General features: G+C 44.8%; 1 protein-coding gene across 2 annotated transcripts in view; it reads left to right on the top strand.

Moving 5' to 3' along the window:
• Positions 1 to 19,048, top strand: part of LOC142492891 (uncharacterized) — a 113,819-nt gene that overhangs the window by 39,613 nt on the left and 55,158 nt on the right. For both annotated transcript variants that reach the window (XR_012800926.1, XM_075596095.1), the window contains exon 10: positions 3,925 to 4,100. Coding sequence is in view for 1 of the 2 variants with exons in the window: in XM_075596095.1 (XP_075452210.1) it covers positions 3,925 to 4,100 (176 nt within the window). In the remaining variant the exon portion in view is untranslated. The remainder of the gene's footprint in view (positions 1 to 3,924; positions 4,101 to 19,048) is intronic.

Genomic DNA, 19,048 nt, shown 5'->3' with positions numbered 1-19,048 from the left:
CATATGTTGTGAAGCAGTCTTTTCTTGCCATTAAGCTGCATTAATTGAGAAATATTGTAAGCATTTTTTCAACTACAAGCCAGATACTGTTTTCTTTCCCTATGGAAATTACAAAAATGTAAACTGCGTGGTGATTTACCAAAGGGTTATTGCAAATACAATGTAGAAAAAAATACAGTTTCAGAATGAATGGCCAGATTCACAGAGGTCTTTTAACTCTGTGCTAATAACAGTCAGTCATCAAAATCATTAATGGATGTTATTTTCCCTGAGGTTAACGCTTATCCACAACGCTAATCCTATAGTTTGGAAATATGCTAATTTTAATAATTTAAATATACTTTCATATCCACATTAGAATATTTCCCAGGTATCTCAGGTGCACGTCTTTCACGTATCTTTTCACGTCTGGTATAAAGACATGATTGGGGAGGTATACGAGTCACAGAGAGCTCTATTAATTTCTCTCTCTCTATTTCTCTATGCTGTAACGGAGCTCTGTGGATATGCATTGTTAGGGAGAATGCCTCTTTTGAATATCATTAGCACTAAGGGCCGTTATACTTACCGCAATGCCCTTTCCGGACAAAAATGTGACTTAACCTCATGTTAGTGAGCTTTGATGATACTTATTATTGCTTAACGAGACATTAGTTTAGGTTAGCACCTCGTTCAGTCAAAAACAGACCTCTGTGGCTCTGGGCCTCAGTTGATTGCTTATCATATATTCCTATGAAAAGGAGAATGATGGGAGATGCTTACATTGTTATGGCATCAATCAGACATCAAAACGCCTCAATCTTTTGGGGAGAATAGACAGACAGATAGATATTAATAGGTGGCCTATTCTAGTACATATGTATTATGATTAAACTAGTTATGCAATGCCCACTTTAGCATATCTGACACGGCTCTTTGCATTTAATATGTAATAGAGTTTCCTAATGGACAAATGAGTAACTCTTTGACTTTTATTTAATATTGCAGTGTTGGGGGGCCATTCAAAAGAAGTAAACAAACACACAATCCCAGAAAGCTCAGAACCCCAAAACCCACCACATCATATACATATATATTTATGTCAAAAAGAACGCTACTGAGCATGGCCAAATGTATACAACAAAAGACAGAAAAGCCCAATGCTACATCCAATGTAACAAAACACATAGTAAATAGTATATAGTTAAATACTTCAATAATAATATTCTCATGAGTAATTGTCATTTAGTTAAACCCTTTGGCGAAAGTGTTATAAGCCTGCAAGCCACGTCAAGGCATAGCCAAATTTGCAGGTCCTAACGCTAAACTGTGAAACTTCTCTTTATCCTTTGTTGGAGGGAGAATGACTTCAGTGGGTCTGTACATACAGCAAAATGAAAAAGGCTACTACCTTAAAAAGTGGGGAGGGGTGATCTTAAACCCTGGGAGGAGGAGCCACTAACCTCCAAACAACTGATGCCAGTTGAAGATTGAAATGAACAAACACACAATCCCAGCAAGCTCAGACCCCCAAAACCCACCACATCATATACATGTATATTTATGTCAAAAGGAGTGCTACTGAGCGTGGCCTCCCCACTTTTTAAAGTAGTAGCTTTTTAATTTTGCTGTATAAAGATCCTTTGCGGTCATTCTCCTTCCAACGGAGGCTTGCAGGCTTATAACGCTTTGGCCAAAGGGTTTAACTAAATGACCCTTATTCATGAGAATATTATTATTGAAGTATTTAACTATATACTATTTACAGGCATACCCCGCATTAACATACGCAATGGGACCGGAGCATGTATGTAAAGTGAAAATGTACTTAAAGTGAAGCTCTACCTTTTTCCCACTTATTGATAAATATACTGTACTGCAATCATCATATACGTGCATAACTGATATAAATAACACATGTGTAACAGGCTCTATAGTCTCCCCGCTTGCGCACAGCTTCGGTACAGGCAGGGAGCCGGTATTGCTGTTCAGGACATGCTGACAGGTGCATGCGTGAGCTGTCGTTTGCCTATTGAGAGATATGTACTTACTCACGAGTGTACTTAAAGTGAGTGTCCTTAAACCGGGGTATGCCTGTACTATGTATTTTGTCACATTGGATGTAGCATTGGGCTTTTCTGTCTTTTGTTGTAGTAATTCAAAAGAAGGCCACCAAGTTATTAAAGATGGAAAACATCCACCATTAAAGCATTAAAGCAGCAATACGAAATGCTCCATTTTGTTAAAAAGTTAAAATAAATAATTTTCTAAACCAGAAGCTTCTGCATCATCACAACACCATTCTTTTCCCTAGGAGACCTCTGGTTCCGCTGCTATTTGCCCTTGATTTTATGACTGGTGGTAATATATCATCACCCATAACAGTATTACTGGTGAGCCATTTGAGAACTAGTTTGTTGCAATGAAGTGTGACTGTCAAGGATTATGTTATCCTGATGGTTGTACTAGTTTGTATGGAGGAAAATAAGTCACATTATTGGTTATGAGATCGTGCTCCTGGCATCCTGGGTAGTATAAAACAACAAAAAGCACAAGCAATCTGTAGGGATGAGGGGGGAAACGTTTTGGGACAGAATGCCCCTTCTTCAGGCCCATTCCCACAGACCCATGGGGCCTGTGGTACTTCCCTTATACCCCACCTACTACCGATCCCTCTGCTGGAGTAAAAAATGCGATTTGGGTAGTGTCAGACAGTAAACACTGTGAAGTCAGCAATAAACTGAACCAAGGACAAAATCGTAATAATTACAGCATCTCTATTGTCACCTGCTGGCCAAACAGAAGACTGTCCAAGCAGCAAAATAATCACTATGTTTTAGGCACACCTCAATCTTATGAGAACAGCTCTAAGCCACAAATACTGATCAGTCTGTGCACTGTTCACAGTATTTGCCAGAAACCACGGACTGATAATTGTACAAAACAGAATGCAATTGCAATTTCAGCAATCTAGGCCGCAAGCTTAAAGCATGGACCGCCAAGGTAGTATTTTCTGAAATACTACTACTGCCATGCGCTACTGCAGGGAGACAGTTGGAGTTTAGGGAGGTTAATCCATGGCTAAGAAAGGGATGTAAGAAGGAGGGGCCCATGTGACGCGGGAACTTTAACCATCTACCCAAAGTACACAAAGATTTGGCTAATCCACCGGGAAGGCCGTTTATATCCCGGATTGACTCCATGACGCCTGGAATGTCCAGTTTTAAATTTTTCTATTGGGTTTATAATTTGGTGTGTGTCTATTATATTATTAATTATATATTAAATGTCAATATTATTATATGTTATGTGGTCCGCGCTTCTCTTTTTCTTTTGAGATATATATACAGGCATACCCCGCTTTAAGTACACTCACTTTAAGTACACTCGCGAGTAAGTACATATCGCCCAATAGGCAAACGCCAGCTCACGCATGCGCATGTCATCACGTCCTGAACAGCAATATCGGCTCCCTACCTGTACCGAAGCTGTGCGCAAGCAGGGAGACTATAAAGCCTGTTACAAATGCGTTATTTACATCAGTTATGCACGTATATAACGATTGCAGTACAGTACGTGCATCGATAAGTGGGGAAAGGTAGTGCTTCACTTTAAGTACATTTTCGCTTTACATACATGCTCCGGTCCCATTGCGTACGTTAATGCGGGGTATGCCTGTATATATATATATATATATATATATATATATATATATATATATATATAACACATTTGAAAACAAAATGTGCCATTTTCGATTGCTCCTTTAAAGAGGGTTTACAGAAGAATATTTAAAATGCAGTTACATGTTCCTTTTTTTTTTACGTTTGGGAAAAAAGGTCTGTCAGTTCCTAATACAGTTCCTAATACAAGCCAATATATAAATATGTGTTTTAACTATCACTGGTGGGGATCACAAGCATCTTAAAACTTTTGTAATAACAGGTGATGTGCTCCATTATGAGGAAGGAATGTCACCCTTGGATGCCCTTCATCAGGCTGCAATAGCCTATGCATCAGCAATCAAACTGAAGCCAAGAGACCCTAACTTTCATTTCCAACTTGGCGTGGTGTTAGAAGAACATTATTATGCGGCAGAAATATATGGATTAAAGAAAAAAGTAAGTATGTTCTTTAATTTCAAACATACACTTGCAGTGAACATTATATATGATGTGTAATATAATACAGTAGGGAAGATCTTTGAATTAGGTTTGGCACATAAATTGTGGTATACATGTAATTATAAATTAACAAAAAGTACAAAATATACACGCACACAATGTGGATCTTGTTCAAATTTCTGAAACAGTCTATAATTTATTTTTCTACTGATGACTTTTCTGATTATTCTGTTACAGTACTTACTGTAAATAGTAAAGAAATTCTGAGAATAACAATTTTGAGAAATGTAAATGTTACACATTTCATACTTTTGGGAGTGATGCAGCAGAGAGATGTGTTGTTTTTCATAAAGTAGACATACCCTGCCGCTAACCATACACCTTGTTAAATTAATCTATCATGAACACTGCAATACAATCCCAGCCACTTGGGCTCCTCCCTCGTGTCTCCATATCTCCAAACTAACAAACCTGTTTCTGTTTGCATCACAGTTTGAGAGTTTGTTAAATAGCCCTATAAGTTAAATGTCACTCTTAAGGGACTAGAAACTGTGCACATGCATTATGGAATTACTTCAAACTCTTTACTCTACTTTTACATTTTTCCATCAGAACAAAATCGTACACACTGACCTTTTACCCTAAGCAAATCTTATCCACACATGATTAACCATGTCTATGGCAATGATAGGGCCCATGACCCTGTTCTGTCTATAGCATAATCCGTCCAAGTCACACTTCATTCTTCACACTGGATCACCACAGGAAGCAAAATGGAAAATGGCCATGTTTAAAATCCCTCACTGTCGATAGCTGGTCCACCTCATATCCTACTACAGAACGACAAGCATGAGCAGAGGTGTGTGAATGTGCTCGGGAGACTTCTTGAACTACTTTGATATTTGTAAGTTTATTTGTTCATGATATTTAGATATTTTTGTATTTTATTGCATTGTTTAGCACCATGTGGGCTTTTTTAATATAAATTCTACTGCTTCTCAGTGCGCCTCTCCGCTTCTTTTCTTTGCTCCTTTGCTATCCAAAAAGTTGCATATGCTCAAACTCTTTCACTAATGCCATGAGTTTCCAGAAAGTAAATCAAGGCTGAGTGAATTTGATGCCACAGTCAAATCTTTCAACAGATATTAATCGGATCAGGTTTTGTTGCTTGCCAATGTCATTAAAAATAATTCTGCGTGTGAATATCTGATATGCAACATATTTGCAAATGTAAGTAACTAGTCCACTCTGAGGACAAGAGGTAAACCAATGCTATAAAAACTACAATACGGGGGGGGGGCATGGGAAAGACGAGTAAGATGGCCACTGCCTAAAGGAGCTCCGTCGGCGATCGTGTATACCAGAGCATCAAAACTTCCCTGAAAGGAGATCTATATACAGCTGACAGCCATGCACACAGCCTTAGCCTCTCTGACCTTCAACACATACTTCAGTCTGACTTTTTGAGACTCGAAAACTGGATTTCCCACAACAAACTGTTTTTAAACACTGACAAGACTGTAACAATGGTATTTGGGACCAAGACTACATTTTTAAAGCTTCCAGCGACTGAGCTCCAGATTAGAACCAACACTAACACCACCCTAACCCCTGTCACTAGTTTTAAATACCTGGGCATATGGTTTGACTCCCACTTAACATTCGGGATGCACATTGATACCCTGACAACCAAGACCTATGCCAAACTAGGGGTACTCTACAGGAACAAATCCTCCCTAAGTCTCCTGGTCAGAAAGTGTATCGCACCGCAGATGCTAATGCCAATTATTTACTATGGAGACATAGTATATGGCTCAGCACCTCAAACCAACCTTAGCAAACTTGACACTCTCTACAATTCAATTTGTCGTTTTGTTCTCTAATGCAACTACAACACACATCACTGCGAAATGCTCAAAGAACTAGATTGGTCATCACTCGAGTCTAGGCACAAAGTTCACCTTTCCTGTCTTGTCTTTCAATTCTTTATGGGCAAGCTACCCAGCTATCTGAACAAGCTCCTCACCCCTACCACATGCAGCACTTATCACCTGAGATCAGACTCCAAAAGACTGTTCATGGTCCCAAGGCTCAACAAAGTATCCGGCCGTTCCTCCTTCTCTTACCGTGCACCCCAAAACAGGAACAACCTACCGGAGACTCTCACATCCTCCACCAGTATAAATCTAAGGCTGTCTCACATTTTAATCTGGTCTGTAATTGTTTCATACGCCCATAATATATATTTTCTTTAACTGTGCGTGCAATGTCTTGTATATAATGTATACCCTGTTCATTTATGTAACTGAATTTGTAACCATGTATTATTTGTCTTAACTCTGTGCCCAGGACATACTTGAAAACGAGAGGTAACTCTCAATGTATTACTTCCTGGTAAAATATTTTATAAATAGAAATAAATTAAACTCTCCGTATGTAAGGAATCGGGGAACACGTCCTCTGCGACGTGTTCTCTCCTTACCTGTCGTCTCTCAGACCTCCACTCTGGCACCAGCACGTGCGCACACCCCCGCTCTGCTTACAGAGCGCGCACGCACAGCTCTTCTAATGTGCCACGGTGCTTAGCTCCGCCCCTTCGGACACGTCGCGCTTCTCTCACGCGCGGCGCGCACATGTGACGTCGTGTACCGGTCTCCAGCTGCGTGGCAAGCTACCATTAAGTAACTTGTCTCCTGCAGCCTATCGCGGCTCCCACTAGGACCGTGCCTCCACTCTGCCTCTTGCTCTATTGGTTCCTGCTACACATATATACCCTGCCCATGCTCAGAGTCATTGATGTGCCAATTTTGGAGATGGTACCTTGAGGTGGATATTCTTAGAGGAGAGCAATACCAAATCCCCTGGCTTGTAACTGGGTGCTGAACGATGATGACGATCGGCCTGTAGTTTCGATCTGCGGGAGGAGTCGAGAAGGGTAGACTGATTCCTAGACCATGCGGTTTGGAAGGCAGTAATGCGTTCATCTACGGCTGGAACTCCAGAAGGGATGTTGGAGATGGGTAGGCAGGGGGGGTGGAACCCATAATTTATAAAGAAGGGCGACTCCCGGATGGCTTCATTTTTAGCAGAATTGACAGTGTACTCTGCCCAAGGAAGGAGTTGAGCCCAATCATCCTGGGAATCGGATATGAAACATCTCAGGTATTTCTCCAGGGATTGATTGATTCTCTCTGTTTGTCCATTAGACTGTGGATGATAGGCGGAAGAGAAAGAAAAAGAGATGCCCAATCTCTTGGTGAAAGTTCTCCAAAATTTGGATACAAATTGAGAACCTCTGTCAGAAACAATGGACGAAGAAATCACATGAATCCGGAAAATCTGTTCCGTAAAGATATCAGCAAGGGCGGGGGATGAGGGTAATCCCTTAAGTGGAATAAAATGGGACATCTTTGAGAACCTGTCCACGACCACCAAGATAGTGTTCATTCCTCTGGACCTGGGCAACTCCACAATGAAGTCCATCGAAATGTGGGACCAGGGGCGGTCGGGAACTGGAAGAGGTAACAGAAAACCCTGAGGCTTTTGACGGAGAGTCTTGCTTTGAGCGCACGTGGACAGGCGCGGGTAAACTCCAGAATATCTTGAGACATCCTTGGCCACCAGAAATTCCGACGAATGAGATTAGTAGTCTTCTTAAAACCTGGATGACCTGCAGATTTAGAGGAATGACCCCAAGACAGTACCTCTGGAACAAATATGGAGGGTATGAAGAGTTTGTTGTCGGGAACGACCAAGTCCTTGGGAATGCGTCTCTGGGAGTGCAAAATCTTGTCAAGATTCTTGAAAGTAGACGTGGCGAGAATCTTCTCTTGTGGAAGGATGGTCTCCAAAGGTTCCTCTGGTCTCTCTTCAGAAGAATGTATTCGGGAGAGTGCGTCTGCCTTTACGTTCTTGGTCCCGGGGATATAGGAAAGGTGAAAATCGAATCGAGAAAAAAAAAGAGCCCAACGAGCCTGTCGTGGACCTAGGCGTCGAGCATTTTCTATGTAAAGAAGGTTCTTGTGGTCTGTGAGAATAGTAAACGGCTCTTTCGACCCCTCCAGCAGGTGTCTCCACTCTTGAAGAGCCATCTTCACGGCCAGAAGTTCCCTGTTACCCACGTCATAGTTCCCTCGGCAGATGAGAATTTCTTGGAAAAATATGCACAGGGATGTAACTTATCTTTAGGCGTGGGTCTCTGAGAAAGAACGGCCCCAGCGCTGCAATCAGAAGCGTCGACCTCCAGGACGAAGGGAAGTTCAATGTTGGAATGACGGAGAATAGGTGCGGATATAAAAGCTTCCTTGAGTGTCTCGAAGGCGGAGATGGCCTGATATGACCAAGCAGAAGGATCAGCTCCTTTTTTGGTGAGCGCAGTGAGAGGTGCCACGATGGTAGAAAAACTCCTTATAAACTTCCGATAGTAATTAGCGAACCCTAAAAAACGTTGTATGGCCTTGAGAGAATTGGGTCTTGGCCATTCAGTGACTGCTTGAAGTTTACCGGCATCCATCATAAAACCTTCATCGGAAATGATGTACCCCAGGAACGGAGTAGATGTCTGATGAAAGGTGCACTTCTCCAGTTTGGTGTACAAATTGTGTTCACAGAGATGGGAAAAGACGTAGGAGGTATGGTGTATATGGTCCTGGAGATTTTTGGAAAAAATCAGGATATCATCCAAGTATACTGTAACAAAAATATTGAGTACCTTACGAAAGACGTCGTTGATGAAATCCTGGAAGACAGCGGGAGCATTACATAAGCCGAAGGGCATTACAAGATACTCGTAGTGTCCGCTACGCGTGTTGAAGGCCGTCTTCCATTCATCCCTCTTCCTGATGCGCACCAGGTTATAGGCACCACGTAGATCCAACTTGGAAAAAATCTTGGCCCCCTGTAATTTATCGAACAGTTCGGTAATAAGGGGGAGGGGGTAACGATTTTTAACAGTTATGCGGTTCAAACCCCTGTAATCGATGCAAAGCCTCAAGGACCCGTCCTTTTTCTTGACGAAGAAAAACCCAGCCCCTGCTTGAGAATTGGAGTGACGAATAAAGCCTTTCTTGAGATTCTCCTGGATATATTCATCCATAGCATGAGATTCTGGTAACGACAAGGGGTAGGTCTTGGACTTGGGTAGGTAGTAACCTGGAACCAGATCGATCGGACAATCGTAAGTCCTGTGTGGCGGCAGAAGGTCTGACTGTACTTTATTGAAAACGTCCCGGAATTGGTGGTAAACAGAAGGTAGAATAACCTCAGGAACAGAGGTATTGGCCAGCAGTCGATGCGGAAGTATGGCTGGTGGAGATGGCTCCTCTGACCCTGACCTCCAAGTAATAGGGTCTTGGGATGTCCAGTTGATGAGAGGATTGTGCTTCTGCAACCAAGGTAAGCCGAGAGTGACTGGAGTTCCGGGAGCGTGGATTACATCAAAGGCCAAGGTCTCCTCGTGGGAGTGAAAGGAAAGGGTGATGGGGCAAGTCTCCAAGGCAATGTATGCTGGGGTGAGCGGACGGTTGTCGATCCTAACCAAGGCAACGGGAGACTTCTTCCTAACGAGTGGAATCTGGTTCTGTTTAGTGAAGGTGGGGAGACTATAGAGCGTGTTACAAATGCGTTATTTACATCAGTTATGCACGTATGACGATTGCAGTACAGTACATGCATCGATAAGTGGAAAAAAGGTAGTGCTTCACTTATGTACATTTTCGCTTTACATACATGCTCCGGTCCCATTGCGTACGTTAACGCGGGGTATGCCTGTAGTAAAGTATGTATAGTACATACCGTATACAATTAAAGTCAGTTCAGGTTTTGTAGAATTAAAATAGCTGGGAGGTTTAGAAATCTACAATGATGTAGAAATTGTGATTACTTTTCATTGATTTGCCTCATACAATTATGATGTTCTACAACAATACGTTAAGATGCACATACCATGCTGTCTCATATGTGTAAATAGGGATTTATAGATTAACGCACAGAAAACTGTTCTTTGATGCACTGCTGCTCTATATTTTGAGCACAGTTGTGTAGTTGCAAGACACCGTTTCTTAGATCTGGCTCAGAATGTTAAGCCTGCTTATAGTCCCGGCGACAGCGACGCAACGTCACGTCAAATGTATTGACGCCATAGTAGGCGCGGCGCGACAGCTTGGTCGCGATCGCTGGAAGTCACTTCGATTTGATTTTTCCAGCGACCGCAGCGTGACGTCAGCGTTGCGTCGCCGTCACTATAAGCGCAGCCTTAGACTACGCTTATAGTGCCGGTGACGTCACGCTGCGGTCGCTGGAAAAATAAAATTGAGATGACTTACAGCGATCGCGACCAAGCCGTCACGCCGCGCTTACTATAAACGCACGCGACGGCTGCAATGCATTTGTTTTGACGCGACGTCGCTGTTGCCGGCACTATAAGCGCAGCCTTAGACTTCAGATCTGGATGAATGGTGTAGAGACACATAATTTGATATATTTCATTACAATTGGTGCATTATGTAACTTCTCCCCAGCTCATCCTATGGACACTCCCACAAGACACAAGATGGGGCAGAGGGAGCAAAATCAAAGCAAAGCAGCAGACACCACAAATGGTTTTTGCATCGTTTACCGCAGTTATTTTTTTTTTTTATCCAAGCCATAATTAATTACCAAGGAGATGGCATACAAGGGAATTACAATACTTGACGTGAGGTGCTCCCAAAGGAAAAACAGCGATAGTTCCCTGTCTCCCCCTCCCCCCTAAGCCTTATTTAAATCCATAATATACCCTGGTTCAGCCTTGTTCCGGTTTCCAATAGAAAGCTGCGATGTTATCAGGAGATGCGTTGCGACTTTCTATCTGTGATCCTGCAGCCAATCACCAGCACCAAAAAATACAAATGATAGGGAAATCCCAGGGGACAACGGATCAGCACCAGGCTTCCATCCCCTCCCTCGGGTCAGGTGGATGAATAAAAAGTAAAATCAAACATACAGAAACTAGAGTTTTAAGACAACGATGCAAAGATGAGGAGTTGCTTTCTTCAATTAGCAGGGTACACTTCAACATTTTGTAACGCACACAGCGCGCTAGCTGCTGCGATAAGCCCTGTCCCTATTTTGAATGCGGCTAATTTATACACAATGGTGTCATTGGTCTGTTGTGTGTGTCCCGCTACAATGCGCCAGCGGGAGGATTAACGTGCGCTACATCTGTATAGTACCAACCTATAGCAAGCAATCAATCAATAAGGGCAGGTCCATACTGCCACAGACCACGCTGAGGCGTCCGCGCAATCACATTGCCTAAAGACATTGATCGCGCCCATAGACTGCGAGGGCGCAAACAGGAGGGGACGCGCATTGCGCAAGAAACTGATTTCTTGACACGACAGGCAGGTCACATGAGCGGTTCACCAAATGAGGGCGAACCAGCTCCGCGACGCCCCGTGGCACGCCCCCCACGGCGCGTCCAATATGGACACAAAACGTACCCGCTTCACACGGGTGACGTCACTGCCTTTGCACGCCTCCGCGTGGGCGAAAACTGTATGGCCTAAAGCAGCAGTACATGCTGCAAACTAGTGTATAGCTGTTGCCCGAGTTTTCCTTCATGTCAAGACACTTTACTTGACTACATGGAATTGTGACCCTTCTGCTGACCTTTCATTCAACTTGAAACTGTTATTCTTGTTAACATGAATTAAATATAAATCTACAGCTCAGCTCTATCCCCTCCTAAAAGATTTCAAAAGTCAAATCACAAAAGAAATCCAGATGAACAACATCAAACATGGTTAATTGTTGTTGTTTGGAAGAAAATGTAATCCAGACTCTGTGAATACTCTGTTGTTCCTTCTGATTAAAGCGTTTCTGAAATAACAGATACACAGTCAAGATCTACATTTAGATAAAGGCTTCTAGTTTAAATCACAGGAGCATATCCACATGTCAGTTACATGAAATAACAGGATGTGGTCAGGTACTGGGCTATATCTGGTTTCTGTAGACTTCAGAATTTGTATTCGAAATCAAGGAACTCCACTCATGTTTATTTGCAAGGAAATGGCAGAGATGTAACCCTGAAACTAATATTGTGTTTGCTTTAATATAGTATTCAAAAACACTGCCCTTTCAATGCCTGTAAATAAGCTTGTTTCTACCACTGTCACCTTCAGTATAAAGGCTAAGCATGAAGGGTATAGTGTTAGTGGGATGATATAAATCGATTATGTATGTATGTATAATGTAAAATATAATCATAGTACATAGTCCCTTGTACATCAGAGTCTCATAACGGGATAACACCAGACATATTAGGGGGCCATCTTTATTGCTTTCAATAGGATTATTGTCTTTTATAAGCATGGAGCTGTTTTTTGCACTCCTTTTGTCCCAGTTTTGCAGACTTTAATATGTAGACCCCACAGTGGGCACTTCTGGTTCCTCCCACTAAATGTGTTACTAACGTTGTGTAGTAACTTGGAATTATGTATATGTAGCACTGCTTCCCCCTCTGGGAGATTTACCCTGGCTACAGTCCTGTGTGGTGCTCGGTACCTGTTTGGCCCAGGAGATGCTGAGTGTTCTGCGACGACATGGGGAAACAGGACAGGCTCACGGTGATCCTGGGTGTTCTTTCTTGGTGTCATTGCCTCCAGCCATAGTGGGCTCTGGTAGAACTGAAAGCAATCCCCACCATGACAGTCTTTTATCCCCATACATCTAGCCAATAGATTGCGACTCAGCCAGATATATAAAAAGGGATGGTCTTTATTCTGCAGCCACTGCATGATGTTATTACAGCGATTGCAATCAGTTGACAGGGTAGCTTTCAGGATCCTGGATGTTACAGGCCTGCTGGTAATGATGAGGCCAAACTAGAGTAGTGATTGCACCCAGTCCATGAGGGACTGATCACGTCTTCCTCCCAGCCAGGAGGAGACTTGGTTTACATCCTCATCCCTTGAGGAGGAAGAGGGAACTGCCTGAACCCCACCCTGTGAGGGCTGGGTTCATCTCTATAATTTAGGACACCTTCTCCTTGGTGCAAAAGGGAAGGGCAGAGGCTCTGCATCCTTATTGGGCAGACACCGACTCCCATGTCATCTCCACTTCTATCACTTACAGAGGCTGCAGGAGGGGGGATAACCCCACAAGATAGCCTGTCACTGTCTGGATCTTACTGGAACTTACATGACAGGGAAGGCAGAAAGGTAGCTGGCCCAGCCATGGCTACATATATAATTTGCAATTCAAGGTCAAAAGATAGATGATTCCAACTTTTGAAGATAGTTCTAATGTATTTTGTTTCTTTGCATACTACTACTGTTTGGTTGATTTATTTGACCAAATTGAGTAAATCTGTATAATATCAACTTTAACATCCTTAGAATTGTGAGCATATGCCCTGGAAATATACTTTGTTTTGCCTTGTGTATATCATATTGTAATCATTTTTTCAGGTTGCCTAAACCATGTGTGCAGATATGGGAACATTGTTACTGGATTATGCCAGTTTTTATTTGCACTAAATCACAAAAATCATTATGCTTCATTCATTTAACCCTTTCTGGGCACTTTCACATATTTCACCACGCTTAGTCCATAGGACAGTAAGAAATGATATTAATTCAGTGTAGGAACTTGATGTATTTGGAGTTTACCTTGACTGGGTTAGCACTGGCATGAATCATGTTTTGATCAAAAGATGCAACAAATGACTCCTGTTATTAGACTTAGGTTCTAAATGTAGACAGTAAATTACAAGACAATTTATTTATTTTATTTATTAATTAAATGTTTTACCAAGAAGTAATACATTGAGAGTTTCCTCTCGTTTTCAAGTAAGTCTTGGGCACAGAGTTAAGATGACAAATACATAGTTACATTATGTGAGCAGGGTTACGTGGCCCTGTGGTGTCATTTGATGCTGCATTGCCATGGTGACGTGTCGATGAAGAGACAGCAGAGAGCAGGTAAGGGAGTTACAGAGGCCTCACGCCTCCCCCGGCATTTAATTTAAATGCCTTGGGGAAGGACATGGTGCCTCTGTAACCGTCGCGCCCCTCCTAGAAATTCTTGCACCCCCCAGTTTGCGCACCCCTGGAGTAATACATCTGTGATGCATGCTAGAGTCTGAGAGCAGGTTAGAATCTACATCTTGAAATAGAAAGAGTAAATTGTGGCAATATGTGTTGTTGCTCATATTTGATTGGCCAAAGATGGAGGTAAGTGAAGGTCACCTGTAGAAAAATACTTTGAACAACACTTTTGATGCCAAGTCTGGGTGCAGATATGGAAGTAACGTCCAAGAATAAAAAAAATGAAGAAAGCAACTGCAAAACAGGAGATTTTTGTATTCATTCTTAAATGGTCAGTCACACAAATCCAAGACCAGATTAAAATGTGAGACAGCTTTTAGTTTTGAATTAATTTTGAGTGGTGGCGGCTGCGAGAGTCTCCGGTAGATTGTTTCAGTTGTGAGGTGCACGGTAAGAGGAGGATGAGCAGACGGATTATATGTTGAACCTCGGGACCATGAACAGTCTTTTGGAGTCAGATCTCAGGTGATAAGTGCTGCGTGTGGTAGGGGTGATGAGCTTAGCAAGTGCTCTAATTTATATTCTAGTGTGAATTAAATATAGGGTGTAGAAAGTGATATTAATACAACTAACAGATGTGTATATAACCGCTTGTTAATCTAAGACATAAAATATAAAACAATCAAAAGTTCAAACCAGTTCTTTAGGTTAAAGCGGAGTGATGATGGAAAAAGTCCAGAACAGGAAGATGATATGTATAGAGCCAATTGCTGCTTCTGCATTGTTTTTGCCAAACACAAAGGAATACCTAAAAATAAAATAAAAAGAGGATCGCAAGCTCCATAGCGTAACACAGTAAAAATGATTTAATAAAATTAAAAGGAGAAAGTCACCAGGACTTGCACTCACAAGGAAAACATGGTAGCTCGCATTTGAGAGAAAATCTCTGCTTGACGTCACAATCAGAGTGGAGAACGGTCTCCGATCGGCGCATCGGAGGTAGCCCACCAGCAGTGCCAGGAATGGTCCCAGGGAACAGCCGTCGTTTGTGGTGCCAGATCACGACTGTTTAGTCCGCACTATCCCCAGTAAAGTCAGATTAAGACAGTAGCTTGTATCTGTAGTGCTGTCAAGATGGTGTTTGAAGTTGCCTCTCGCATACAGATATGGCCTGTTTGTTTTCCCGTTACGCCTTGCGGTTTCCTGAGCCGAGCCTGTGCCTTTGGCGATATTTCGACCAAAATGCTCGCAAGTATAACCTGTGTTAACAGTGGGTAGAATGCAGGCAGAAACTGAAAATTGGCATCGTCCACAATACTGTCCTGAAACTCAAGTCGGCGCCCACGAGTTTTACTGTATATACACCTGTTTATATATATTTATACACACACACACACACACATATATATATATATTTTTTTTTCTTTTTAAAGAAGAAAAAGTGCCCAATCCTAGTGTAATATCGTTGATAAAAATGTAATGGTCTTGAACATAAACAATTTAAAACTCACAAACATCCAAAGTTTTAGTGCATATTATGAAAATACTCATGCCCCAACATGAACCAGGAAGCCGCTTGTCCTCCTCTGCCCAAATGGTAACAAGGTCACCTCCTCCCAAGTCCTCCCAATAGGTATTGTCTCCTAGAGAGTCCTCCGGCAACCAAAAGCAGGCACGCAGTGTTCCAGTCAGGGGAACTCCCAATCAGCGTTGCGGTCAGGGGAACTCCCAATTCTCAGGGTAGCATATAAACTCCTTGTCCGCCATAGTGACTCTGACTTATAACACCGCTTCCCAGCAGCACACAGTGCTATGCGTTTCCTCAATCAAGCTAAATTCATCAGGGGATCTGACTGACTGACTGACTGACTTAGTGAGGGACTGACTGGGTGACTGACTGACTGCCTGAATGGGTGGGTAACTGACTGGGTGGGTGCTCGACTGACTGACTGGGTGACCTTGACTAACTGACTGGGTGGGTGACTGACTGGGTTGGTGACTGCGTGAGTGAGTGGGTGAGTGGTTGACTGACTGACTAAGTGGGTGGGTAGGTGACTGGGTTACTGACTGGGTGGCTGGGTGACTGACTGGGTGTGTGTCTCACTGGATGAGTGGGTGACTGATAGACTTGGGTGGGTGGTGACTGACCTTGACTGGGTGGGTGCTGCTTACCACTTCTCTGCACAGGGTGATGCTTCCCTGTTCGCTGCCTGCCACATTGGGAGTGGGGGGAACGGGGAGTGGGTTCACAGCCAGCATTTGCGGTCCCCGTGGTTGTTGCCCGTGGCGGGAGGTAGGCACGGGGAGAACAAGGTTGGCGTGCACTCGCCATGGCGCATCCCCCTCTGGCCCACGTTTCCCTCCGGCGCCCATGCGGGCGGGGAGACAGGACCGGGGGGGGGAGCGAAGAAGGGGTCCGGACGCCACTCATCCCACCCCTGCAGGCCGGACACACTGCTTCCCTGCACATGCGCGATGAGACCTCTGCACATGCGCACCGGAATCTCCGGCTGGAGTATTCTTTTGTGCATGCACCAAGCCCGAGTACCAAATCACGCCGCCGCCATACCCTGCTGCCGCCATACCCCGCCGCAGCAGCACTTTGCCACCAGGCAAAATCCAGTCGCCGTGGCGACCGGGCTACCAGATTTGTTGAGCACTGCATATATATATTTAACTACATTTAAAATCATTTTACCACTTAATAAAAAAAAATATATATATATATAACTGAAAACGTTGTATGTTTGCTGTGCTTATGGGCAATCTGATTGGTCCGTCAGTCTGTCACTCAGCCTCTGGCCAATCAGATTGGTCCATGGCCGGCCCCGCCCCCGCACACCTCTCATTGGCCTGCGTGGTTCGCTGACCACGCCTACCCATCTGCCACACTCTCAGAACAATCGTAGAGGACGGACGCATCACAGCAACACTTTCCAGCCTCTCCGCCTGCTTTCACCGCAGAAAGCAGCCACCCACTCTCAACACCACCCCCCCCCTCACCCTTCACCCGACCCGCCGCCTCACACACACCCAGCGCGTTGTGGTGCTGTGCTGCTCCACAGGCACCACGAGATTGGGGATGGGGGGGGGCAGGCCAGTGACGGCCGCAGCTGCCTGTCCCCTGGGGCGGCCGGACTTACCCCTCACCGCTTGCTGCGGCCGGACTTACCCCTCACCGCTTGCTGCGGAACATGCCAGCGGGGGGGAGCAGGGCAGTGGCGGCCGCAGCGCAGCTGAGTGTCCCCTTGGGCGGCCGGTGGGGGGACACTGGCACCGCCTTTCCTATACCCAACCCCCCTTCTCTCCCCACCGGCACTAACCTCCAAACTTGCGGGCGGGGTGACCATTGCACAGGGGGGCGTGCTGCCCAACATCCACAGTGTCTCACTGTGTGTGTGTATGTCTCAGTGTGTGTGTGTGTGTGTGTGTGTGTGTGTGTGTGTGTGTGTGTGTGTGTGTGTGTGTGTGTGTGTGTGTGTGTGTGTGTGTGTGTGTGTGTGTGTGTGTGTGTGTGTGTGTGACACTGTGTGTGTGTGTGTGTGTGTGACACTGTGTGTGTGTGTGTGTATGGCAGACAGTCTGTGTGCTGGGGGGGACACTAATGTGAGATGCAAAGGAAGGTACAGTGATGTCACGTGCAAGGGGGGGGGGAAATCATGTAAGATGCCAGGGGGGGGGGGGGGAAATCATGTGATGTGCAAGGGGGGGGGAAATCACGTGAGGTGCAAGGGGGGGGAAATCATGTGAGGTGCAACGGGGGGAGACTCATGTGTGGTGCAAGGGGGGGGGGGAATCATGTGAGGTGCAAGGGGGGGAGTGATGTTAGGTGCAAGGGGGAAGAGTTATGTTACATGCAAGGGGGGTAGAGTTATGTGATGTGCAAGGGGGGGGGGGAGACGTAGGTGACGTGCAAGGCGGAGGACAGTGATGTGGGGGCCAGGGGGGGAGAGTGATATGGGGGCAGGGAGGGGAGACTGCAGCTTTGAAGGAGGAGGGCGGTGGGGCCGAGCTGTGAAGAGAGGGGGGGACGGACGGAGCTGGGAAGGTGAACGGATTTGTGAACGTGGGGGCCAGACAGCTGTGAAAAGGGGGTACATCCCAGGCAACGCTGGGTCTCTCAGCTAATATATATATATATATATATATATATATATATATATCAGAAAATAGCCGTGTTAGTCCAGTTGCGATAGTGCAAAATAAATGAGTCCTATGACATAAATTGTTAGTCCAATAAAAAAGGTATCACCTAATACTGAAGAACTTATGTATATATATATATATATATATGTAGCCAGGTCCCCTTCTCCTACCTGCTGCCCCGCGACCCCTCATCTGTTTTCTCCGCTGCCGCGGGTCACTCAATGGACCCGCCGGCACTTCTGGAGGGTGGGGGCCAGTGCAGGGAGCGCTTTGCCATTCCGGCGGTCCCCGGCGGATCACGAGCAGGGCGCCGCCATCTTCATGTAGGTCGCGCAGGACAGCGCAAGGAGAGCCCGCGAAACCCTAGCCTACCAGGGAAGGCTCTAGGCAGGGACTACGAGTCCCATGAGCCTCTGCGCGCCCCACGTGATGCCAGGGAGCCAATAGGGCTTAGGATCTTCCTACAGAAAGGATACATTTCGCGTGCTGAGCCCACGCTAGTTAGTTGGAGCTGGGAGCTACGAGGGAGCAGGAAGGGTGTAGGGAGCAAGTGAAGCTCCTGCACCAGGTAGGTTTTCCAATCTCAGATAGGCCCCAACTCACCATCAGGCTAGTGGGTAATTGATAAGGGATGGCCCTAGGTTAGGGACGCTGCCCTTAGGTTCGGAAGGTGCCTTATTGTCCGGTCACAGCGGTCAGTGCTGTGAGGGCGGACAAGAGGGCATCGTGTCAGGCTGTAGTGCGTTGCTGCAGGGATTAGTAGAGGCT

Source organism: Ascaphus truei, chromosome 4 (genome assembly GCF_040206685.1).
Source record: "Ascaphus truei isolate aAscTru1 chromosome 4, aAscTru1.hap1, whole genome shotgun sequence".
In the NCBI taxonomy this organism is placed as follows: domain Eukaryota; kingdom Metazoa; phylum Chordata; class Amphibia; order Anura; family Ascaphidae; genus Ascaphus; species Ascaphus truei.
This window is presented reverse-complemented; position numbering and strand designations above follow the sequence as displayed.